Source organism: Impatiens glandulifera, chromosome 6, assembly GCF_907164915.1.
Source record: "Impatiens glandulifera chromosome 6, dImpGla2.1, whole genome shotgun sequence".
Classification (NCBI taxonomy): Eukaryota; Viridiplantae; Streptophyta; class Magnoliopsida; order Ericales; family Balsaminaceae; genus Impatiens; species Impatiens glandulifera.
Genome location: NC_061867.1, coordinates 4,623,174 through 4,651,154, shown reverse-complemented (window position 1 = coordinate 4,651,154; position 27,981 = coordinate 4,623,174). Strand labels below are relative to the sequence as shown.

At 31.2% G+C, this 27,981-nt stretch overlaps 1 protein-coding gene across 1 annotated transcript; it reads right to left on the bottom strand.

Moving 5' to 3' along the window:
- Positions 1-754: 754 nt before the first annotated feature.
- Positions 755-27,981, bottom strand: LOC124942960 (F-box protein CPR1-like). Its single transcript, XM_047483528.1, has 6 exons — positions 26,982-27,981; positions 26,827-26,927; positions 8,531-8,608; positions 8,194-8,250; positions 6,715-7,144; positions 755-789 (listed from the first exon to the last, which is right to left on the bottom strand). The coding sequence occupies exons 1-6, from the start codon at positions 27,979-27,981 to the stop codon at positions 755-757; spliced, it is 1,701 nt and encodes a 566-aa protein (XP_047339484.1).

The window sequence follows — 27,981 nt, the reverse complement described above, 5'->3', positions numbered from 1 at the left end:
ATAACCCAAGGAGAACAAGGCCTAAGTTATTTAAATAACTCCCATCGAACAAAGCCTATATTTAATAATATATCACATATTTATATATATATTGATATATTAATTGTTTATTTGAGTAGTGATATGAGAGGGAAAATGAGAGAGAATGATGTGTCATTATATCACTAGTTTCTCTTCAAAACCGAACGGGGATGATATTTGTGTACCCCGCCCCGATATCACCCCGACTATACCACGAACACTATAAAACATAATTAAATATATTAAATTATTAATATATTTATTTTTTTACTATATTTTATAAGAGGTATTTTATAAGAGGTGTAAGTTTATTTCTTTATAATAATATAAAATTTCAATATATTATAATATATATTATATTAAAAATCGATTTATATAAAAAAAATTGAAATTTTTAATTTTTTTAATTTTTTATTTTAAAACGGTGACCCGCGGGGATCCCCGAAACCGAAAAAATCAAACGGGGCGGAGATTATATTAAAAAAATTCCCGAAATAGAAACGGTGGGGATGGTAAATGCATTCATTGTCTGGAACCGCCGCATTGCTATACCTAATGAGGAGAAAGAAAAGATAAATTTTATTATTTTTTCGGCCAATCAAATTACGCCACGTCAATCCTTTAAAATTCTCCCTCACAAGTTTATCTCCCAATTATTTCTCTATTTATTTTATAATAAAAAAGATATATATAAATATAGATTGCCGGTTGAAATTAATGTTATCCGTCCTGTCTAGAGTCTCAAAACAGCAGGCTCAGTTACCAAACCTGTCAAAACTATCATTATCCATCATTAAATTTTACTTTATATATAATATTGATTTTGTTTTATATATATAATTATGCGTGTGACTTGTGATCAATGATCATATATATATTTAATAATCATAAAAATGATCAGTATAGTAGCATATTATATATATATATATATATATATATATATATATATATATATATATATATATATATATATATATATATATATATATATTAATTATTTAATTTATAATAAATAAATAAAAAGGGGAAATTTGATGAAATGGCCCCCATAACATGGGAAATTCCAAAAAGGGCCCCCGCCTACTAAAGTTGGCAAAAAGGGCCCTTTTGCCCTGCGAAATGTCGGAAATACTCCTTCGGCGCCAGTTTTTACACTCAAAGACGCGAATTACCAATCACGCGATTTAATCTAAATCGCGTGAGTTCATCACCGCGATTTAGAAGAAACGCGTGATTGGTAATTTGCGTTTTTAAATGTACGTGAATTACCAGCCACGCGTTTCATCTAAATCGCGGTGATGAACTCACGCGATTCAGATTAAATCGCGTGCATGGTAAATCGCGTCTTTAGTCGTATATATAATTTTTCGCCCCTAATTTTAAACAAAACCTCCCCGATTCTCCCTCCCACTCCGACTGCGGCCGACTTTCCATTCCCACATCCATCAAGATCATCGTTCATCAACATCAGCGTTCCTCAACATCATCGTTCCTCAACATCATCGGGATCCTTCCAACATCATCGTTCTTCAACATCATCAGGTCAGTTTAGGGCTTAAGGTTTAGACTTAGGTTTTGATGTATATTTACCGTTTATATTCATGTATATGGATGTATTTAGGGTTAAAGGTTTGTTTTTGATGTATATTATGCCGTTTCCTATGTATATCGAAGTTTTTGGGTTTATGGTTAGGTTTCGATGTATATTATACCGTTTATATTCATGGATATTGGTGTATTTAGGGTTAAAGGTTTGTTTTTGATGTATATTATGCTGTTTCCTATGTATATCTAAGTATTTGGGTTTAGGGTTAGGTTTCGATGTATATTCTGCCATTTATATGGATGTATTTAGGTTTAGGGTTTGGTTTTGATGTATATTATGCCGTTTATAATGGATATTGATGTATTTAGGTTTAGGGTTAGGTTTCGATGTATATTTTGCCTTTTATATTGATAGATATTATAGTATTTATGTTTAGGGTTAGGTTTCGATGTATATTCTGCCATTTATATTCATGGATATTGTTGTATTTAGGGTTAAAGGTTTGGTTTTGATGTATATTATGCCGTTTCATATATACTGATTGATTGTTGGTTTTCCTATATATACTGATTGATTGTTGATTTTCAATTACATGAATATTGTATGGTTAGCTATTGATGTATATTCTGCTGTTTGTAATGATGGATATTATAATATTTAGATCAGGAGCTGTCGTTGTGGTTTTCTCAGTTCGTTCAACAAAATGGTATGTAATAAAATGGTTGTTAATAAAATGGTTTTCTCAGTTCGTTCAACTCCTTTTTTTTATAATATGCAGGCAACAAACACTGTTATGACCTTATGTCCCAATCAATTATCACCTGAAAATAATGTATGTTCTATTCTCTCTACTATGTCCATATTAACTAGTTTTGTATGTAATAACCATTATATTATTGTTTTACACAGTTGTTGATAGTTGAATTTGCTCGCACTTTTGGTGCAAGGGTGTCTCCGAAGTGGAGAGAAGATGTAACTCATGTTATTGTTTACACTGATCCCAATGGTGCATGCGGCCGAACTCAAAAAGTATTGAAGACAATTCTGAACGGGAAATGGGTCCTTACTATTGATTGTGAGTCTCTGTTAACACGATTATTTTCATACATATGTCTGTTAAATTAGTTTAAAAATTGTTTTGTTTAGGGATAAAATCATCATTGAAAACCGAAAACTGTGTTGATGAGGAACCTTATGAGGTTAAACATGATAATCATGGAGCCCAAGGTGGTCCTAGAAAAGGCAGACTTCTGTTGTTGAATAATGTGAGTTTGGTATTATTCCTCCTATCTGTACTTTTTCTTATTTTGCATGATAACTGAAATTATCTTCTTTGTTGGTTTTTCAGCGTTCGAAACTGTTCGACGGTTACATTTTTATATTTGTAGGGAATTTCAACACACTTTACAAACATGATCTCATTGAGTTAATAGTTGCTGGAGGTGGTAGTATTAAAGAATCGGATAATCCAGATTATCCATTTGCTGAGCCAAGGGATGCGAAAACTATAATAGTATACTTCGAGATAGACAGCAGGTATCGATCAATTGAAAAGGATTTTGATGTTCTCCCCGACAATTGGCTTTTTGAGACAGTGGCTGCTATGTCATGCATATTGGATGAACATGTTGTTCCTCATACAAAGTTGCTTCAATCTGTTGCTGCTTGTGATTTGCAGCATTTGCTTACTTAATTTGGAGTTGTTTAGACTTATTGTTCTTCTTCTATTTATGGGTTATTTATGATATTTATGGTTTATAACAATACTTAATTTGGATATTTATGATTTATGGTGGTTTATATTACTGAATATTCTTCTATTTATGCTTTATTACTTATGTTAACAATATCATAACTTATCCTCATAACTCACGCGTATTGTGTATAATCAAACAACAAGGAACAAGAAACAATGTTGTTATTCGCCACATAACTCAAACAACAAGGAACAATGTTGTTATTCACGCATATTCGCCACATAACTCAAACAACAAGGAACAAGGAACAATGTTGCTATTCACGTGTTTCATCTAAAACGCGTGAATAAACTCACGCGTTTTAGATGAAACGCGTGAATGCATTTCACATTAAAACGCGTGAGTTTATTCACGTGTTTTAGATGAAACACGTGAATAACAATTCACGTCTTTCATCGTATATATTATTTTTGTGCCCTAATTTATAACAAAACCACGAATCCTTAATTTCCCCTTCTCTCTTCTCTCGCTTTCGCCACTCCGACTCGACCCTCCCCTGAAGAACTCGACCACGAGCAGCAGCAGCTTACCCACTATTCTTCGTTCTCAAAATGGGTATGTTTATTTAATATTTAAAATGCTATTCAAATAAAGTAAGGGTAATTTGTGGATGATTGAAATGATTTGATTAAATCTAAATAACCCTTCCTCAAACGAGGCCTTGATTTGGGTATTAGCTTTGTTTTAGTTCATAGAAAGTCTTATTGAGTTATTGTCTTGGAATTTGTTTATCAGTACGTTGTTTAAGTTCCACAGTTCTTATAGTTACAAGACCTTTTTGTTTAAGTTCCACAGTTCTTGAGTTATCTTGTTATTCTAGTATTAAGGTTTAGGGTTTGCATGCTGGCATAGTGTAGCTGATTTCACTCAATACTATCTTGTTATTCTAGTATTGAGGTAGAGTTTACTGGTATGTTTCGTGGAGATACAATATTCCAAGAATTAACCACAAGTTTGCTTCAATGGACCTATTAGATAGGGAGCTCTTATCCCATTAGATTCATTGAAGCAAACTTATGGTAAAAAGTTGCGGCATTGGATTTCCTGAAACTCTACGAGCAAACTCTCCTCGGTTATGGTAATGTTGTTGAACTTTTTTCAATTCTTGTGATGTTGTTGAACTGTTTTCAATTCTTGTGATGTTGTTGAACTGTTTTCAATTGCAGCTCAAGTACCTGTACTTCTTTACTTTGATGGAGAGTGGAAAATTACGGATGATCTTACTCATTTTTCTGCAAAGTCAAACAGCGGTATGATTGTTCCCCAAAATTCTACTTATGCCCAATTAGTTGATCAAATTTATTCTGCTACCGATGTTGACAAATCTAGATATGATTTATTGCTTCAAGCCAAATATAATGCTCCTGGCATGATTGCCAAATTTTCTTATATAACTGATATAAAAAAAGATGTGGATGTGGAGTTCTTTTTACATGAAGTAGTTTCAGTCCACAACCGCACTCCATTGTGTGTATCCTTAGTAGAGAAGTCACTACCAACTCAAGAAAGTGTAGCGGTTCCAGAAATTGATGACCCCGACGTCTTCCCGATGCAGCGTGAGGTTTTCTTTGAAAATGACATTGAAGATGAACATTTGCGTCTGAATGTGGGGGATGATGCTGATGATGATTGGGTTCCTATTACCCAACCTAGTAGTTCTGATTGGGTTCCTAGTACCAATCCAAATCCAAGCGGTTCTTGGGTTCCTAGTACACAACAAAACAATGTTGTTGTTCGTACTCAACCAAGCTGCAGTGAATGGGTTGCTAGTAGCATACCAAGTAGTGAAAATCCTTTACATGAGGCAGTAAGTACCGGAATCGGATTGGAAGTCGGTTCTTTGTTTGAGAATAAAAAAGAACTTCAGCTGAGGTTATATAAATATGCCATGACTAATCATTTTGAATTCAAAGTGGTGAAGTCAAAAAAAGAACTTTGGGTTGTGAAATGTTTGGATAAGAATTGCAAGTGGAGACTGCGTGCTGTCAGAGTAAATTCCTCGGAAATGTTTGAGATTCGTAAATTCGTAAAAGATCATACCTGTTCAATTGTGACGAGGCAAGAGAATCAAAGGCCAGCACCAGCATGGGTGTTTGGCGAATGCATGAAGAGCAAGTACATGGACCATCACCATGACCACATGCCCAAGAAAATAATGGAAGACATACAGACTACTTATGGAATAAAATTGTCTTATAATAAGACTTGACGGTCTAGAGAAAAGGCCCTAATGGCGGTGCGAGGAATTGTAGAAGATTCTTACGGTAAATTGCCATCATACCTGTACATGTTGGAGAAGAACAATCCGGGTACCATAACAGACATCCAGACGGATGAGCACGGTCATTTCAGGTATATGTTCATGTCCTTAGGCTGCTCAATTAGGGGTTTCAAAAACTGTTGTCGTCCAGTATTGTGCGTCGATGCCATTTTTCTTAAGCACAAGGTTGGAGGTCAACTATTGGTGGCGATAGCATTAGATGCGAATGAACAACTCTATCCTGTTGCATTCGGCGTTGTTGATTCTGAAAATAACAACTCCTGGACTTATTTCATGCAAAAACTTAGAGATGCAATTGGATTGGTTGATGATCTCGTGTTTGTATCTGATAGACACCCAAGCATCGCCAATGCCTTGTGTGCTGTTTTTCCAGAAGCTGACCACGGTGCGTGCACATATCACATCAAGATGAATATTATGGCCAAATTCAAAACCGATCACTGCCACGCCGAGTTTGGTTTGGCTTCTCAAGCATACACAATCTTGAAGTTTAATCAGCATTTTGACAAGATCAATGCTAAGGACCCTCGTATTGCTATGTATTTGGCAGATATTGGGTTTGAGAGATGAAGTCGTGCATTTTTTCCGGGTAAACGATACAATCAAATGACAAGCAATTACGCTGAGAGCTTCAATAGTCAAAGTAGGGAAGCTAGAAAGTATCCCATATCAATCTTAGCTGATTATTTAAGATTCACATTACAAGATTGGTTTAACAGTCGAAGAGAAAAAGCTTCCAATCACAATGAACGTTTATCTTCTTATTATGAAAAGTTCTTACGTGATCAAGCTGAGAAGGCCATATTATATAACGTTCATCCACTTAACCGTTTCGAGTTTTATGTCCATGACGGTGAATCTGATTATAAAGTTGACTTGAGAGGAATGAGTTGTAGTTGTAGGGTATTTGATGTATCTGGTCTTCCTTGCACTCATGCCCTGGCTGCTTCCCGTACCCATAGATTGGATGCCTATGAGTTCTGCTCAAGGTTTACTTTAGATTATTTGCAATCGAATAACACACAGTACCCAGTGTAGGTTGTTGAGGTTGAGGGGGAAGTAAATAACATCAACACTGCTCCAACCGGGCATATGTTTATCTTCTCTACCCCAGTGGTAGTGGTAAATGACTTCAGAGAAAGTATGGCCAGCTGGTTTTTCTGGATCAACCGAGTCAGCAACAAAATCGTCATAGTATGAAGTAATCAAAGGGCCAAACTGGCAATCTAAGATGGTGAAATCCGCCGGGTACGACTTAGGGTAGGCGAATGCTCTTGCTCTTAGCAGACAAATTGCTGCATTCATCTCCACATCAGTTAGCCACTTATTTAACCTCAGAATTGTAGTGAAGAACTTAAGGTCTCCAATGCCATCAGAGAGTTGAACATTTTTAAATCTAGCCCCTTTCGCAAATTCTTTCTTGAACTCTTTCCTCAGTTGCTCATTACAAGTCGACATAGGATCGAGAACAATCGTCTTCTTTCTTGGACGAGGGACGATGTAGGGACTAAGTAAAGCTTTCGACGCCGTCCTCTTTCTCTTAAATAGGATGTGGGATGCATCTTCCAGTACCACCACATCCTCATCTATCCGCTTGTCCTCCTTCTTCTCTTCCTTCTTCTGCACAACGAAATGATCGTCCACCTTCTTCTGCACCACCCTCCTACCCCTCTGCACCCCCTTCCTACCCCTCTGCACCCCCCTCCTACCCCTATGCACCCCCTTCCTACCCCTCTGCACAACGAAATCATCGTCCACCTACAAAGAAATCATTGAATTAGGCAACAAAAGCCCTTCAATTAGTCCAAATGCAAGAATTGCATACCTCATCTTCATTATCCTCCACCCTCTGCACCCCCCTCCTACCCCTCTGCACCCCCTTCCTACCCCTCTGCACAACGAAATCATCGTCCACCTACAAAGAAATCATTGAATTAGGCAACAAAAGCCTTTCAATTAGTCCAAATTCAAGAATTGCATACCTCATCTTCATTATCCTCCACCTTCTCTTCCACCTTCTCTTCCACCTTCTCTTCAACCTTCTCTTCCACCTCCTCTTCCACCTCCTCTTCCACCTCCTCTTCCACCTTCTCTTCAACATCATCTTCATTATCTTCCATCTGCTTCTCCACCTGCTCCTCCACCTGCTCCTCCACCTGCTCCTCCACCTTCTCCTCCAAATTCCCAACATTCTCCATTTCCTACAAAAACCAGAAAAGCACTTCAATTAGTCCAAATGCAAGAAATAGGCAAAGTGCGCGAATTGCACCAAATGCAAGAAATGCATACCTCAGTATTGTTTTCCCCATCTTGATCTGTCTTCTCCATTTCCAACAAAAGCCCATCCTACAAAAACCAGAAAAGCACTTCAATTAGTCCAAAAGCAAGAAATGGGCAAAGTGCGCGAATTGCACCAAATGCATGACATGCATACCTCAGTATTGTTTTCCCCATCTTGAACTGTCTTCTCCATTTCCAAATTCCCAACATTCTCCATTTCCTACAAAAACCAGAAAAGCCCTTCAATTAGTCCAAAAGCAAGAAATAGGCAAAGTGCGCGAATTGCACCAAATGCAAGAAATGCATACCTCGAAATTTTTTTCCCCATCTTGAACTATCTTCTCCATCTCCATCAAAAGCCCATCCTACAAAAACCAGAAAAGCACTTCAATTAGTCCAAATGCAAGAAATAGGAAAAGTGCGCGAATTGCACCAAATGCAAGAAATGCATACCTCGAAATTTTTTTGCTCATCTTCAACTGTCTTCTCCTCCAAATTCCCAACATTCTCCATCTCCAACAACGGCCCATCCTACAAAAACCAGAAAAACCCTTCAATTAGTCCAAATGCAAGAAATAGGAAAAGTGCGCGAATTGCACCAAATGCAAGAAATGCATACCTCGAAATTTTTTTCCCATCTTTAACTGTCTTCTCTTCATTTTCATTGTCCTCCCCAACAGTGGTTTTCTCCAAGAGCCCAACAATGTCTTTTTCCTGTCCATCCTACAATAAACAAAAAAGCCCTTCAATTAGTCCAAATGCAAGAATTAGGAAAAGTGCGCGAATTGCACCAAATGCAAGAAATGCATACCTCAGTATTTTTAACACCATCTTCAACTGTCTTCTCTTCATTTTCATTGTCCTCCTCAACATTGTTTTTCTCCACAAGCCCAACATTGTCTTCCTCCTGTCCATCCTACAATAAACAGAAAAGCCTTCAATAAGTCGAAATGCAAGAAATGCACCAATTATACAAATGCAAGGAAATGCAAGAAATACATACCTCAACTTCATTATCCTCCACAAGTCCAACATTGTCTTTCTCCAAAATCAGCACATCATTGTCTTCCTCCTGTCCATCCTACAATAAACAGAAAAGCCTTCAATTAGTCGAAATGCAAGAAATGCACCAATTATCCAAATTCAAGGAAATACAAGAAATACATACCTCAACTTCATTCTCCTCCACAAGCACATCATTGTCTTTCTCCAAAATCACCACATCATTGTCCTCAGTGTTCACCTCAAAATCCCCCTCGTCCTTTTCTTCTTCATTCTCCTTCTTTTTCTCCCCTTGCTGTAGTTGCTTTAACATCCGTTTAATGAGAATTATGTCATCTCTCATTTCGGTTTTGATGAGACTTATTTCATTTCTCATTTCAGTTTTGAAGAGAGTCATTTCGTTTCTCATTACAGTTTTGAATTCATTTAGCTCCTTCGAAAGTTGATCCAATCTACATCTATCGTGGGGAGTTGTTGCTGTTGGAGTTGGGGGAGAGGATTCTTCGTCTTCGTCTTCGTCTTCGTCTTCTTCTTCTTCGTCGTCTTTTCTACTCGTGGCGCTCTCGACAGAATAAGAGCTGCTGGTGCTGGTGCTGGTGCTGGGGGTAGGGTTGCGGGTTCTTCTTCTTGTGGAAGGTTTGGCTTTGGCTGAAGTAATTTGTCTTTTCTTCCTCATGACAGTTTTTTTATGAGGAACTCCATCGTCAATATCTCCAAATTTCCTCTTTCTGCAGTCAAGATCAAAAAAGACATCATAAACATTACCTCCCATATCTTCAAAGTCATCCCCAGCATATAAGATCTTCTCTTCTTCAGACAATTCCATTTTCTTAACAATCGTGCCTTGCAGGGCAGTGTGAAGATCAGAGGCAGTGCTCTTCCTCTTTGATTTGTACTGTATTATTCTTGGGCAGACAGGCTCTTCAGTTTGAAGCGTCGTTTTAATTGCAAGATTGGGGACAAACGTTTGGATCACCTCATAAGTCCACACTTGTAAGGCTAGTGCGAACCCATATACGGTATAAGAAACATCGACATCTTTGTCTTTGTCTTTGTTCTTCTTCCCCGAGGCGGCATCCTTCTTCTGCAGATACAGCTTCCTGTAGCGATCAATGTCTTTGGTCAAACCCTTCATGGTTGCTCTAAAGGCCACCTTTCCCCATGGAAAATTGAGGAAGGTGTCGATGTCATCGACCATGCTGAAGAGTTTCATATTTATTATCCTCCTCGGGTCAAGGGCAAAGAGATAATGGGAAACAAGGTATACCAGCCCCAATTTCCATGCATCTTCCCTATCAGAGCAGGACAGGAATTTTGAATGAAGGTCTCCTATTCTAATAAGTGGAATACGTTTAAAATATTTAAGAACCAAAGTTGGAGATTCTTCAACCTGGTTGGAAATTGTTTGCTCAGTAGGGAATCTCCCAAAATTGAGACCTGTAACCAATGCAAACTCCCTCATCCCGAAGCACAGCTCTTCTCCATTCACAAGGAACTTCATCTCCATAGAATTTGAGCTGGACTTCCTGAGGAGCATGTGGTGTATAATCATTCCTGAGAAACGCAGTAACGGGTGCCCTTTGAATAAGAATCTGAATTGGGTTTCCTCTACCCTTTCAGTTAGATTCATCTTGGCAAACTTGGCAGCAATATTTCCCATATTGGTTTTCCAGGATACCCTCCCAGCAAACTCGGGTATTGTAGTGGACTCCATCTACAAAACAAGGAAGAAGATGGGAATAAGCAAATCGAATTAACCATTGAGAAATGATTGCAAATTTCTTAATAGATTAAGGTGCAGTAAAGGTGCAGTAATACATTAAGGTGCAGTAATGGACAGTTCTAAAGACATTAAGCATATGATGTGTCATTTCTTAGATCAACAACTCATCCTGTCTCATTGGCATTCTATTAAACGTAAAGCAGTAAAGCAGAATAAGAACAGATGAAAATGAAGCAATAAAACAACAAAACAGATAAACCCTAAGCCTACACAGTCAAAGAAAACACAGAAATACCATTTCTTCACAAGAACATAACAAACACGGAAATGTCATTTCTTAAACGAGAAATGAATGAATAAGCGTGAAATGCATGCATGCAGAATAAGAACATTCATACAATACTCGTCATATACACACTAAAAGCATTTACACACATCAACGAAACGAGAACCAAACCCTAAACCCTAAATACATCAATATAAATCAATATAGACGGCATAATACACTTCTAAACCCTAAACCCTAACACTGAAAGCCCTAAACTTACCGGAATATGTCGAATAGACGGCGGAAAAAGACGATGATGTCGAATAGAGTGGAAAGTCGATGACGTTGAACGAGGAACGATGTTGAGTGAACGATGATCTTGATCGATGTTGAAGGAAGTCGGCAGTTGAGAAGACGTGGTTTTGGAAGTCGGAGTGGGAGGGAGAATCGGGGTGGTTTTGTTTAAAATTAGGGCCGAAAAATTATATATACGACTAAAGACGCGATTTATCATGCACGCGATTTAATCTGAATCGCGTGAGTTCATCACCGCGATTTAGATGAAACGCGTGGCTGGTAATTCACGTACATTTAAAAACGCGAATTACCAATCACGCGTTTCTTCTAAATCGCGGTGATGAACTCACGCGATTTAGATTAAATCGCGTGATTGGTAATTCGCGTCTTTGAGCGTAAAAACTGGCGCCGAAGGGGTATTTCCGACATTTCGCAGGGCAAAAGGGCCCTTTTTGCCAACTTTAGTAGGCGGAGGCCCTTTTTGGAATTTCCCCTGTTATGGGGGCCATTTCATCAAATTTCCCAATAAAAAGATATATATAAATATAGATCGCCGGTTGAAATTATTATTACCCATCCTGTCGAAAGACTCAAAATAGTATGCTCAGTTACCAAACCTGCCAAAACTATAATTACCCATCATGTATTTTACTTTATATATAATATATATATAATTATAATTATAATTATGCGTATACTTCCCATATACTTTATACTAATGATATTAAAAATATAACAATAAAATAGTATAAAAAAAGAGGCACATTCAAATTCTGGTCATTATCGCGCTTTGGACTCAACTGGTTAGACCTCATCTCCAATTAGAAACAAACATTTCATTCTTTCCGTTGGAAACAAGAAGACATTGAAATCACACTAATAGAAATCTTTCTATGTATAAGTTAACATTGAAATCGATAATACCATTCGATTCGTCGATAATAACAGAATAACCATGGTTCAATTTAAAGTTTCCAAATGAACAAATTACTTTATTTTTTTAAGAAAACATTTTTTTATGATGATTTCAAATAATCTTATGATGATTTAAAAATATCAATTTATACTTTTTAGAGTCTTCATCTAATTACTACTCCAAAAATTAGGAAAGAAAAATATTTTGCTTCTTCAAATGCGATTTAGATTCTATTATTGGTTCGGTAGTTGGTTACACGTGAGAAAGGTCTCTCACGCTATGTCTCACGTACTTGTCATATTAACGTCTTTATTTTATGTTTTATTCCATTTAAAATTTTTTATTTTACGCCTTATATGTCAATTCTTAAGGCATGCGTCTAAAGATAATTTGAGTTGTTCATATGGCACGCGTCTATGTTATTGTAAAAAAAAAAAAAAGTTGAATCTCAAATATAAATACTTGTGAATATGCGTAAACTAGATAAATCTAATAATATTTAAAAAAAAAAAAATCATATTAATTTAAGAGTAGTGATAGGGGAAGAAATTTGAAAGAGAAAATTAAAGAAAATTTTGAGAAAGTGAATGATATGACATTATTAATTGAAAAAAAAATATATAAATTATTATATATTTTCAACCAATAAAATCATTTTTTTCTCAAATTCTCTTCAACAATTATTTCTATATTAATTTAAATAATAAGATAAAAATGAAACTTAAATGAAGTATATATATTATATTATGTTTATAGATATATATTTAATAATAAAAAGTAATAAAAATATCATAGGCCTTGTTTGGATTGAGGTTTTTAAAATCTAAAGAGAAAAAAAAATAATAACCGTTAATGATTTTGAGGAGATTATGATTATTTTTGGTAAAAAAGACTTAAAAAATATTAATATATATATAAATAAAATATAAAATAATAATTTAAAATATAAAATATTTTAATATTTTAATATTTTAATTAATAAAATGAGTAATTTATTGTTGAGAAGTTATTTATTATAAAATTAGTTTGGAAGGAGTTTTAAAAAAAATTCAAATATCACATATTTATATATATATATATATATATATATATATATATATATATTATTTGTTTATTTTATAATAAAAATATATAAATATAGATGGCCGGTTGAAATTAATGTTCCCCATCCTGTCGAAAGACTCAAAACAGTAGGGTCAGTTACCAAACCTGCCAAAACTATCATTACCCAAAATTAATGTTACCCATTCTGTCGAAAGACTTAAAACAGTAGGCTCAGTTACCAATCCTGTCAAAACTATCATTACCCATCATGTAATTTACTTTATGTATATAATATTGATTTTGTTTTTTATATATATAATTATGCGTGTGATTTGTGGTCAATGATCATATATATATATATTAAAAATATAATAATAATAAAGTATAAAAAGGAGGGACATTTAAATTCAGGTCATGATCGTGCTGTAATCTTCAACTGGTTTTGAGAACGATTCCTTGTCCACTCAACTTTTTATTCACTTTTTTTTTTTTAATATATGCACACATTTCTTTCAATGTTACTTAATTTCATAAACATAATATATATATATATATATATATATATATATATATATATATATATATATATATAATTAATAATACTTTATTAAATAATTAAAATCAAATTTAAATATTATATATTAAAATAAAATATATTATATAAATATTAAAATATATTAAATAAATTTTAATATATTTTATCTTTATTTAATTTCATTAATATAATAGGCATACAAAAATTAAACATATTAAATTAAATAATTCAAATAAATATTATAAATTAAAATTAAATAATTCAAATAAATATTATAAATTAAAATAAAATATATCATATAAAATATAAAAAAAATAAATATATTTTATTTTATTTTATAAATTTTATTTTATTTTTATAAATTTTATTTTATTCTTACAAATTTATTTTATCTTTATACATTTTGGTTTTAAAGTTTAAGTACAACACTATGTAGATAAAATACATGTAATTATAAATATTGTTTGATTAATTTATATTTATATGTACTGTATTATATTTTTACTTGAATTATTTATTTTTATCTTCATTTAATTTTATTACAAAATATTAATTCTTTTTAAGTGGCTATGATCATATAATTAAATTTTATTATACAATTTAATTTATTTTTATATATTTTATTTTAATATTTATATAATGTATATTTATTTAAATTTTTATTTTTATATAATTTTACAAATATAATATATAATTAAAATTAAATATTGTAAAATTTATCGTTAATTAGTTAATTAAGAATGATGGATGTAATTTCAATTAAATAATTTAAATAGATGTTATAAATTAAAATAAAATAGCTTATTTAAATATTAAAAAAATATATTATATATATATATATATATATATATATATAGTTTACATAAAAATTAAAATGATACTCATAACTATGATCTTGCTTAAACTCGAATATTTCTAGATAGAATCAAAATGTAATATTTCGGTCTATTAACAAAGTCGATTTTTATCACTGGACTACTTTGGTGGAGTTATATAACTTTATTTTAAGGTTTATATAGTGTATATTTATTAAATTATTTAATATGTCTAATTTTAATTGTATAAATTATAATTATAAAATTAAGTAAAGACAAAATAAGTGTAATTTTAATTTTAATATTTATATAATATATATTTTATTTTAATATATAATATTTAAATTTATTTAATTTAAATTATTTAAGTATTATTAATTTAATTATACCGATAGAATATATTAATATTTATTTAAGAATTTTTAATTATTATAAAATATGTAATTAATTAGTTAATTATGAATTTAGAGAGAAAATGTAAGTATATATTTTAGGAAAATAAATAAAGACGAAATATATTAGAAAAAAAAGTGAATAAAAGTTTAGTAGATAAAAAATAGTTCCTGGTTAGACCTCAAGATTTATCTATATCTCCATTCATTCTTTCGGTTGAAAACAAATACAAACAATTGCGGGATTCTTTCCATTAATATCACACTAATAAGAAGCATTCAATCAAAATATTTAATTCAAAATTAAGACAAGAAATCTTTCTGCGTATAAGTTAACATAATTTTCGGGATAGACAAGAACATTTCAACAATTATACAAACAATTCGAAATATGTACGTACCGAGTTAGTGAATAAAATAATAGTCTACACTTTTGTAACTAAACTCAAACTACTAATCCATAGTATGATAATCGGAGTATATGCACACACATTAATACATAATTAATATCTTGTTTATTAGTTCTACCTATTATTTCATTGATTCGTTGATAATAACAAAATAAGTATAACCATGGTTCAGTTTAAATTTTCCAAATGAACAGATTATCATATGGGTTGATTTGGGTTAGAGATATTCAAATTACCCAAATTAAATAAATTTAATTATTTTATATTTAATTAATTTACAAAATTTAGGTGTTTTTCTTATTCACGATCTCCTCATTACTTAGCAAAGAAACAATGGGTGGAACTACACTCAAAGTAGGGATAAAAAAATATTTGTTTTAAAACTTATTAATAATATATTTATTGTATACATATAAAAAACAGTTCACAATTGTTAAAACATAGACAATCAATTAATAACACATATCTTTATTATAATTAATATCTTGTTTATTAGTTCTACCTGTTATTTCATCGATTAATTTATTAATCAAAATATCAAACGGATATAAAAATTTATTAAACATTTCATAAATGTGTTAAATGAACCAAAACGTGGTAAATGTGTCAAAAGTGTGTTAAACGGGTCAAAACAAATATTAAACGGGTCAACGAGATATTAAAAAGTTCAAAACAAATTAAATAATTATTAAACGGGTCAAACGAAGCAAATATTGGTTAAACGAGTAAAACAAGTGTTGATCAAGTAAAAAAGGTATTAAACGGGAAAAATAAATCAAATAATTGTTAAACGATAAAAAATGTGTTTAACTTAAACGAGCCAAAAATATCTTAAACAAGTAAAAAAATATTATAAATGTGTTAAAACTAAAATTTAGTTCCATACTATATTTTAAAATTTATTTTAATATAAATTAAATTATTTATATAAAAATACTATTAATTATAATTTATATTATATATAAGAGGTTATAATAAGAAGAAAAAATAAAAAAACCTATATATATATATATATTTTTTATTTAAGTTAAACAACTTTTGATAAAACTCAAATCCAAAACGCCACATCAAACTAGCTCTAAAAGTAATCGACTAATTATATGAATTCAAAATTTACAAATTAATTTATCACATTCTTTTAATTAAATAATATTTAAAAACAATTTGAATATATTTTAAAAAAATTAAGTATTATTTTCGAGATTAACGCATTATAATTTGTGAAAGTTGGTTTGAGAACTCAAAATGTGTAAGGTTAGAAAAGATTTGAAAAAAATTGAATAAAGAAAGATTTTGTATCAATATTTTTAAAATTTTTATAACGACATAATTTTGTATATGTTTATCAATTATGAAATATTTTAGTTAAAAATAATATTTTTTTCAATATAATTTTAAATGTCTTTAAAAAATGTGTAATGTAAGAATAATTGAAAATATCAAGAGAAAAAAAAGTAAAAATTGTTATTTTATTTATATTGATGTGATAAATTAATTATGAAAATAAAGTATTATGTTAAATTAAAAAGACAAACTTTAATTTGTTTGTATGAAATTATTAAATTACTAAAATTATGATAATTAATTTCATGTGCAATTCAAATTTAAGTTTCACTCACTAAAAACGACGAACTATTCTTTGAGATTAAAAAACTGAAGACATTTTTATCAAATAAGTTCTAATTTTGAGTTGAGCCAATTGGTTCGAACTATCAACCTTTTATCATTTTTTTTTTCACATTTTAATTGACTTACCATTATTTTATTTTTATTTAATTGTCACCTTAAGGTGTTAACTGAATTCTAGAAATTAATATTGTTTTTATATTAAATTCATCTTCCTCCGCATTCTTCTTTGAGCTTCTCCTCCATTTTCTTATTTCATCTTCTATCTTCTCTTTCAAATAACCACCCTCCATTTCATCCGTTCGACCTACAACGAACTGGCTAGCTTGTCCGCACCTCGATACCGCTATTGTTCTATCTCCCTATTTTAACCACTCTTTTCCCGACCAACAACTCTTCATGTCGCAAATCAAATTTGCGGAAGATCATTTCAATTATAATTTTTGTTCTTTAAATTGATTTAGGATTGGATTGATATTTCAAAAAAAAAATCTTATTGCTTATTATATTGTTTTTATTTCTTTGTTTCATAAAAGGTGTTACACAAATCATATAAAACAATTTAAAAATGAAAAAAAGAAAACTTTGTAATATCAATCCAAGCATAAATTAAACTAACGATATTAAACTAATAAATTACATAAATAAATCTAAATACTTTAATCAATCCATGGTCGGTCGAATTCGCGATATAGAGAGTTGTCATCGATCATTAAATGATTGGTTGAAATGGATCAATAGAAATAACAGAGGTCCGAGGTCAGAGATCAGAGGTCACAAAGCTTGTCTTCGATCGAACAAATAAGATGGAGGGTGGTTCTTTGAAGAGAAGAAGATGGAATAAGAAAATGAGGTTTAAGAAAAGAACAATTTGATATAAGAAAAAATTTCAAAAGTCAAAAATAGTACGTTAAGTGGCAATTAAATAAAATGATGTACCTCAATTAAAATTAAAATAGTACTGTTCATTTGGAAAAAACTTTTAAAATAAAAAATGGTTGATATATATATATATATAATAAATTAAATATAAATTTATTAAATTTATTTCAACTCATTCATTGTTTATCTTTATTATCTTGTTAATTTTTAAATACATAATTTTGAGTTAATTAATTAATTAAATATTTTTAAAATTAGTAATAATAATGATGGTGAATAAATAAATTAACAAACGATATAAATATATTCTTAAAAATATATATTAAATTATAAATATATATAATGAAAAAAAAAATCAAATTACAAAATTTATTATTTGATTTTTTACTCAAATTAATTAATTCTCTTTCTTGTTTTTTTCTTCTCTTTATTTTCCAAAAATCTAAAAACTTAATGTAATAAATCAATGAGAGAATATTTTTTAATCCAATTATATATAATTAATCATTATTTAGTATAGTTTGAAATCATCATTATTAATATGTTTTAAAAGTCCATCTATATTAAAAATTATGAAAATTATTTGAGCACAACGAAAAAAATAAAAATAAAAAATAACATGATAAGAAAAAGATAAAAAATAAATATAAAAAATAAAAATGTTGATTAGTAAGTTATCGAGCTCGTAAGTACTCGAGAAGAACAATTAACTCCCGAAGGACTCTACCGACTTTCCAGAATAAATATCAGAAAACATCATAATAATAACATTATAATTAATACACATTAGACGACTACGATCAATGAAAATTCGACAATTTCTCTCCAACCAGATAATCCACCAAAAATTAATTAGGATGATATAACCTAATTATTTATGTCTTCCATATTAGCCGCATCAATCCAAAATTCTCAACAACTACCCAAAGACTCGGACATCATCCAATGAATCACAATGATACTCCACAAAAGTCTCTAGATACTAGTCACCCATCGACAATGCAAAAGTAAGTAAGTTGCTGATTCAATCTCCTCATGACACATACAACTAACCATAATACAACATTTTTCATGTACATATCATCTGTAAGAATTCCACCGCGAATAATGCTCCATCCAAAGAACAAGATCTTGGTTGGAATCTTTGACTCCTAAAGTTTTTCCCAACAAAAATTATATGAACTCGTCTTAGTGAAAAACTTGTAACAATGCCCCACATAAAAACTATCAATGTCTTGCCAACGCATAATATCTTGTTCAAACGGGGACACTTGTTTGTGTCCTACAAAAAGTAAAATTCTATTATGAGACGAACTCTCCATAATGTTTATTCTCATTATATATCTAATTCGGCTAGCGAAACCACTTGATCCATGATCAAACATGTCCTTAACTGTGTGACTTCTACATATAACAATGAAAGCAAACTCAGGATACATCGTAGCTAAACTTTTGATATAACACCAATTGTCGTCCAAAACACCGATCGAAAATATTCCTCACAATGAATCTAGATTGCTCACGAAAACTATTCCACATAGAATAATTTTTCCTCCAAATGCTACACTCCATTGGATAATTAGACATTTTGTGAACCATCAGACCAATCGTAGTCATACTTACATTTGATCATCGATGATCAAAGACTATTCGATTATGTTGCAAATCTATAACACTATTTTCATAAAAGAGCCTTGTTAAAGAAAATAAGATCTCGAATATTTAAACCTCCTTAATCTTTAAAACATTTAACTTTATCTCAACTAACTAAATGATAAAACGATGAGTTTGAGATCCCAATATAAATTTACACATTATTCTCTCTAATTTTACCGTTAAATTTGTGGAAATAATGAAATATTATATATATATATATATATGGAGATGAATCATGATTATTAATATTATAATAATTTAGATAGAATAGATTAATGGAGAGAAAATGAGATAAGTAATTAATTTTTTTGACATGAATTACCAATTAAGTTGACCAATTCATCTATTATCAATTCAATATTGAAGTCTTAGTCATTAAAATTATATAAGTCGACTAATCTTGGTAAAATGTGTTTAACTTTGTTCAATTACTTTTTAAAATCATAGTTTATTTTTAAACCCTTCATTTATTAGCCCAACTTTAATATAAGACATTCATGGTGAAAAAACTTTTAGTCACTTAAACAAGACTTTTTTAACTTATAAAAACTCTTGTACTAACTTCCTCCCATTGAGATTTATTAAATAAATGACTAAAAGTCATTTTCAAAAAAAAAAAAACCTTCTGGCTGCAACAGCTAATAATATTTCAGAAATGGATCATATGCAAGGTCTATGTTTCAAGTTCAATTTGGAGATGGGAGGAAGACAAAATTCTGGTATGATCCATAGTATGAAGCAACACCAATCCTTAAAAGGTATGAAACAAAAATGTTAGAATTAGAAGAGATTACCTTGATATAACTGTTAATAGAGGGAAGGATGATGAATGTAATGACCTTTTGAGGCTTATTCCAGAAGGGGTAAGGATACTTAATGAAATCAATCGAATACAATCACGTTTAATGATCAGATTAATTTGCATGTGGTTGTTAATAGTAGGTTTATTACTGGGCTAGCATGGTAGCTTAAACGAAGCAGGGGGCAGTTGGTGGAGTGGGCTCATTGTGTTTGGTCTTCTAAAATTATACCCAGCATCGAATTGTCTTTTGGCTGGCGTTTAAACAAAGACTCGTGAAAAGGGATAAGATCAACAAGTTTATGACCATTCCATGTACAAGATGTGTACTCTGTTCGAACAACGAGAAAACAATAGCTCATATCCTCGGGGAATATATATACTAAGGTACTTTGGAAGAAATTTACTGTAGCTTTCCCAAAGATTAGAATCTTATAAAGGAGGTTATGCTAAGGAAGACTAAAGGATCTTCAAAGTTAATGTATTCATATGTTTATATGGGGAAAAGTGTATCAAATCTGGGTGGAAAGAAATCCTAGAATATTTTCAAGGGTCAGAAGGAATGAAGAATAGATCTGGAATGATGTTGTCTTTGATGGCCCAACCCTAATTCACACATGGCGAAGCATCCCTATAACTTCGGCTAATTGGGAACTATGTCAACAATGGAAAATTGCATTCGAGGAAATCATAAAAATTCAAACGTATAGGGCGAGATGAAGTGAAATTGCTTGTTGATTTTATTTCATGCTAATGTAATGTTTTAGTTAATGGTTTTTTGGTTATTCTATTCTTTGATTCAAATTAGGATAAAAGTCTGTTTTTGTCCTAATAAAAAACTTTTGTACTCACTTTCTCCCATTTAATTTTATTAAATAATTGACTAAAAGTAGTTTTACAAAAAAAAAAAAAACCTTCTGGCGGCAACAGCTAATAATATTTCAGAAATGGAGAAAGATTTGAGATTGCAATGTGAAAATGTAAAATAATAGTCTCCAATCTAATATAAGTTATAGATCTTGAAATGGTCTTTGCCACTGCCATTCAAACTTATTCTAATTCAAAATTCCAATGTTTTTAGTATGCACTAACAATACACCATGAATCAAAAAGCAAGCATTAAGCAAACATTTACTTAACTTTACTTTAAAGCCTCTAACATTTAATCTGTTTCTTCATCAATTTTCTTCAGCACTCCAGCACACCCATCCTTTTCTGTGACAAAAAAACACAAATATTGAATTCAGACTCAACCCCTCATCAAATCTTGTTTAATGTTGTCTGACCCGCAAAAAGTTCTCAATATTCTAAAATCGCGAACGAAAAGACATGTTAAAGGGAATGAAGTGGCTTGTATAGCACGACAATGACCATATTTAGAAATACTTCTATATATGGATCTCATCTGGATCCACGTGGTAAATATACGATAAATACGACAAAAAAATGTGTGTACAAATAATACATAATCATATTAGGCTTAATCATCAAAATTCAAAAACTTTCTCTTTATACTAATCCACCATTGTAAAGATAATGAGCAAAATAGTATAAAATACATAAATTTGATTATTAATCTAGATACCTTGTAGGAATTATACAACCAACTTGAACCCTTTGATAAATAATTGTTCCTACACAACCCATAATCTGGATATTAAAGAGAAACTCATTTTCTATTTGTAAATAAATTAATTTAGTTTACTCACATATTCATTTTCTAGAGTTCGAAGTGGAGGGCCATGATTTTGGATGAAAATGTACTAATTCGAAACAGAAGGCGAAAACTCACTTGCGAAATAAATTGGTTGATATGTCAAAGATGATGCATCCCCAAGAAGTCACTCAATCTATTGATTTCAAGGCTCTTTATATTTCTATTGGTAGTGTAATTGGTTATTTGTAATTCGTTGTATTTTTATTTCTAATTGTTATCTAATTTTTCATCTAATTTAAGACAAATCTTTGTTTTTGCCTTAATCTCTAAACTCATGTAGATTTTCCCCTTTCCAAAAAAAATGTTTTAACTTATATTTGTTCCTATAAATAGTTCTAACATTTAAAAGTAAAGTAGAGTTTAATGGTTTTAACTTTCATTAGAAAAACAAATTTACTTCTATTATTGTAGAGTCTAGAGTCATAAAAGGTGAAAATGTGTTGAGATAATGTTATGGAAGAGAATTGACATTCAAGATTCCAATTTAAAAACCAAATTATGGAGATTTGAAAACATTTTTATTTTTATTTTTGGTTATTGTCAAAAATCCGAAAACAGAAATTTGTCATCAAATCAAGATTTAATATAGGAATCCAGATTCTCATAAAAAAATATATATATTTCCAAATACCAAACTAATGGCTACCTATTGATTCTAGTGGTACAGCAAATAGAAAAATAAGCATTCTCTCCATTTGATTTGGTGCCTTTTAAGGAGATGATCGGTTTAGACAACCCTAACTTATGGGCTGCAACAGCTAATAATATTTCAGAAATGGAGAAAGATTTTAATGAATAGATCCATACCATGAACCCTAATTTCCTCAACTGACTCCTACTCTAAATTATACCGAACAAGCCTCTGAAAATGTAGCATAAACAATAGTAATTAGTTTTTATTCATTATTTGATATAATTGTTTTCTCAGTAATAATAGGAGTGTAAAAAATTGAGAAAATGAATCAAATTAATTCCTAATTCATTTCAATGTTAGATTTTGGTCTAGCTCTTTAGATAAAATGTTGAAAGTCAGTTGAGAAATAAAATCAATCATCAATAGTCAGCGCTGCCAAGTGTGGTGGATGATGTTGAAGTGGGTCAAAATCAAATATTGCGGTTTTGTATCTCAAGACATTAATGATGAGGATCCAAACAAGGTGTGAATACGACAAACTCTTTAGAGTTGAATAAATTAAGTATATACATACACATGAAAAAAAAAATTATATCGTAACAACAATTGAGGATAGTGATGATCCAAAGATGACGCGATATATATTATTCAACACTTAGAATTCAATAAATTAAGTATATAATTGAAGAGACAAATTGTATATCATTTCCTCTGTCCACTAAAGTGTACCTAGCTAACCACTTCATTATTGATTGTTCAAGATTCACATCAAGAAACAAAAATTAATGATACCTTAGAATTTTTAATCACATTGGTACTCTTTGTTACTATAAATAATTCCAAAGAAGATTAAATCTATATAGATAACTTGGGTACAAATAAGAATACAAAAAAATCGTTAGAGTTGAATAAATTAAATATATACATGAAAAAGACAAATTGTATCGTAACAACACTTAAGGATGACGATGATCCAAAGATGATGCGATATTATCCGATAAACTCCTTAGAATTCAATAAATTAAGTACATAATTAAAGAAGACAAATTGTATATCATTTCCTCTATCCACTAAAGTATACCTAGCTTACCCCACTTCATTATTGATTGTTCAAGATTCACATCAAGAAACCAAAATTATTGATACCTTAAAATTTTTAATCACATTGGTACTCTTTGTTACTATAAACAAAGAAGATTAAATCTATATAAGATAACTTTGGTAAAAGTTAGAATAAAAGTAAAATAATAAAAAATATATGGATAATAAAAAGCAATAGAATTAGTCATTTTTTACTAGCATATGAAAAAAAACTTTACTTATTACAAAAAAGACTAGAAAATAAAAGGTGGAAATTTGAGGAAAATCTAAAGGAAGAGACTTAACCTTCAATATTCCAATTTAAAGACCAAAGGAAGAAATTTGAAAACACTATTTTTAGTATACAAATATGTAAGGATTTCCAAGATTCATTGCCAAATCCATTCATTTCAATTCTTTACATCACCACTGCCTCCCTCATTTTTTTTAAATGATTCATTAAAATTAAAGTGTCGTTAAATTAATGACAAATGTGAAACGAGAAAAATAAAAATGTAAAATCATCCAGCACAAAAATCTTCCAAAAGAGCAATGACATCACTCGACGTCGAGTCCACGTTCTTACCGGATCTCACATTTAGTCGTCTTAATCTATGTCTTTCAATAGTCATAATGACGATCTCTTGCATAACCAATTGGATTACAGAAAAATTTAAAAAAGAAACCATTTATCAACAAGGCGTCTATTAAAAATTTTTACCTTCTATATTTCCTCAATTGGCTAAGGTTTGAATTTTTTCATAAATTTGCAATTTAATAATATTTCATTAAAAAAAAAAAAATACTAATAGAACAATCTTTAAATTTGGAACTCAAGCATGAAATGTAAAAATCTTTTCATTATTGACAAGTCAACAAAACGTCGCATAATAAAGGAAGAAAATTAACATTAAACATTCCAGTTTAAAGATCAAAGGTAGATTTGAGAAGTTTTTTTTTTCAAATATATATGATGTAAATCTACATCAAATCAAATTTATAGACAAAACTTAATGAGACATAGATTCTAACATTGGAATCCAGATTCTCATCAAGAAAACAATATGTTTTCAAATAGTCCAATTCCAAACTAATGGAGAAATGCCTCTTGATTCTAGTAAGATAGCAAATAGAAAAATAAGCTTTCAATCCATTTGGTTTGGTGCCTTTTAAAGAAATGACCAATTCACACAAACCTAACTTTTGAAAATTATCTTCAAACTGAATCAGCATGCATGGTCTATGTTTCAAGTTCGATTTGGAGATGGGAGGAAGACAAGATTCTGGTATGATCCATGGTATGAAGCAACACCAATCCTTAAAAGGTATGAAACGAAAATTTTAGAATTAGAAGAGAATACCTTGATATAACTGTTAATAGAGGGAAGGATAATGAATGTAACGACCTTTTGAGGTTTATTCCAGAAGGGGTAAGGATACTTAATAAAATCAATCGAATCACGTTTAACGATTGGATTGATTTGCATGTGTTGAAGGTGGTTGTTAATAGCAGGTTCATTACTGGGCTAGCATTGAAGCTTATACGAAGCATATGACAGTTGGTGGAGTGGGCTCATTGTGTTTGGTCTTCTAAAATTATACCCCAGCTTCGAATTGTCCTATCGCTGGCGTTTAAACAAAGACTCATGAAACAAGATAGGATCAGCAAGTTTATGACCATTCCATGTACAAGATGTGTACTCTGTTCGAACAACGAGGAAACAATAGCTCATATCCTCGGGAAATGTATATATATACTAAGGTACTTTGGAAGAAATTTACTAATAATTTCAGTTTCTGTAGCTTTTTCAAAGATTGGAATCTTATTAAGGAGGTTGTGCTAAGGAAGACTATAAAGGACATATCTTCAAAGTTAATGTATTCATATGTTTATATGGGGAAAGTGTATCAAATCTGGGCTGAAAGAAACTCTAGAATATTTTCAAGGGCTAGAAGGAATGAAGAATAGATCTGGAATGATATTGTCTTTGATGGCCCAACCCTAATTCACACATGGCGAAGCATCCCTATAACTTCGGCTAATTGGGAACTATGTCAACAATGGAAAATCACATTCGAGGAAGTCAAAAAAAGTCAAACGTATAGGGCGAGATGAAGTGAAATTGCTTGATGTAATGTTGTTTCACATTTTAGTTTGCTGGTTTTTTTGGTTATTCTATTGTTTGATTAAAATTAGGATAAAAGTCTGTTCTTGTCCTAATAAAAAAACTCTTGTACTTACTTTCTCCCATTGAGTTTTATTAATTAATTGACTAAAAGTAATTTTCCAAAAAAATAAATAAAACCTTCTGGCTGCAACAGCTATTAATATTTCAGAAATGAAGAAAGATTTGAAATTGCAATGTGAAAATGTAAATTTACCATAAGATAATAGTCTCCAATCTAATATAAGTTATAGATCTTAAAATGGTCTTTGCCACTGCCATTCAAACTTATTCTAATTCAAGATTCCAATGTTTTTAGTATACACTAACAATACACCATGAATCCAAAAACAAGCATTAAGCAAACATTTACTTAACTTTACTTTAAAGCCTCTAACATTTAATCTGTTTCTTCATCAATTTTCTTCAGCACTCCAGCACATCCATCCTTTTCTGTGACAAAAAAACAAATATTGAATTTAGACTCAACCCCTCATCAAATCTTGCTTAATGTTGTCTGACCCGCAAAAAGTTCTCAATATTCTAAAATCGCGAACGAAAAGACATGATAAAGGGAATTAAGCACGACAATGAGCATATTTGGAAATACTTCTCTTTATGGATCTCGTCTGAATCCACGTGTTAAATATACGATAAATACGACCAAAAATGTGTTTACAAATAATAAATAATCATATTAGCTTAATCATCAAAATTCAAAAACTTTCTCTTTATACTAATCCACCATTGTAAAGATAATGAGCAAAATAGTATAAAATACATATATTTGATTATTAATCTAGATACCTTGTAGAAATTATAGAACCAACTTGAACCCTTTGATAAGTAATTGTTCCTACAAAACCCATAATCTAGAGATTAAAGAGAAACTCATTTTCTATTTGTAAATCAAATTAATTTAGTTTACTCACAGATTCATTTTCTCTTCTTCTTGATGATTTTTAGTATTAGATGCACACAGCTGGTGGAACATCGACAGAGACGAAACTTTCAAGGCAAATGTGTACTTCTGATAAATCTTCCATACCATGATCCTTAATTTCCTTGAATGACTGTTGTTCTAAATTATACCAAATAAATCTCAGAAAATCAATGTTCAAGAGTACTTTCTTACCACATTTTGAATAAGTAATAGGTTTCACAGTGTGAAAAGATACAAAATGATTTGTTGGTGATATTGTAATCAATTTCGACCAATATTCATTTCCCCCACCATATTCCTTTAGCAAAAATACATCCACAAACGATGACTCGTAATGACAACTTAGCGAAAGACATCCATTTAAATTATCCAAATTTAAACGAAAATGAGGTCCAACAAACTCTGGCGGTGGAATTACTCGGTATTTCTCTGTCCCAAGATTAAAGGCAACAATCAAGATTTTCTTTTCTGTATCCGATTCCACAGACGAGATCGAGATCCAGTGCAGAGCTCCACTAACTATTGAATCTCCGAAGCTCTCCAACTTCGGACAGTGAGGAAACGTCTCTGACGTATGCCACAAATTTGATTTCAAGCTATAAACATTCAACTCATAATCGGTACAGATGAGTGCTTTAAAAATGTTTAAATGAAACACAATTCTCACAACCTTGTAATCATCGTTGGTGTTATCGTAGCCGAATCGATAAATACAGTTGTAGACAATGTCATACTTATCTCGGAGATCAACAAATGGGTAAGGCAATTTTATAGATTTTCTCGTTGATGGATTCCATAATAAGACAGTGTTAATGGAAATGGCATTTGACACGCAGAGTAAACCATCACAAGACCCGCAAAGCAAAATTCCACCATCATAATCATAATCTGAAAAACGCATTTCCATAATCAAAGACATCACAGGACAACTCAACGGAAGGTAATCGACCGCCGCCGGTTGAAGAAAGCCTTCGTTGAGGGGATCAAAATCCACCCGATAAATATTGTCTTTCCACATAAAAATACGGAGGTTGTTCTTGGTTTGAACTGATCGGCTCAGATGCAATTTAACGAAATGGGAGCTACTGATTAGGGAAAGCCAGAATTTAGATACACACCTTAAACGGAGCAGACACTTGACAGGCAACCGGCAAAGAATGTCAGCTAGAATCTCATCCGGCAACAAAGACAT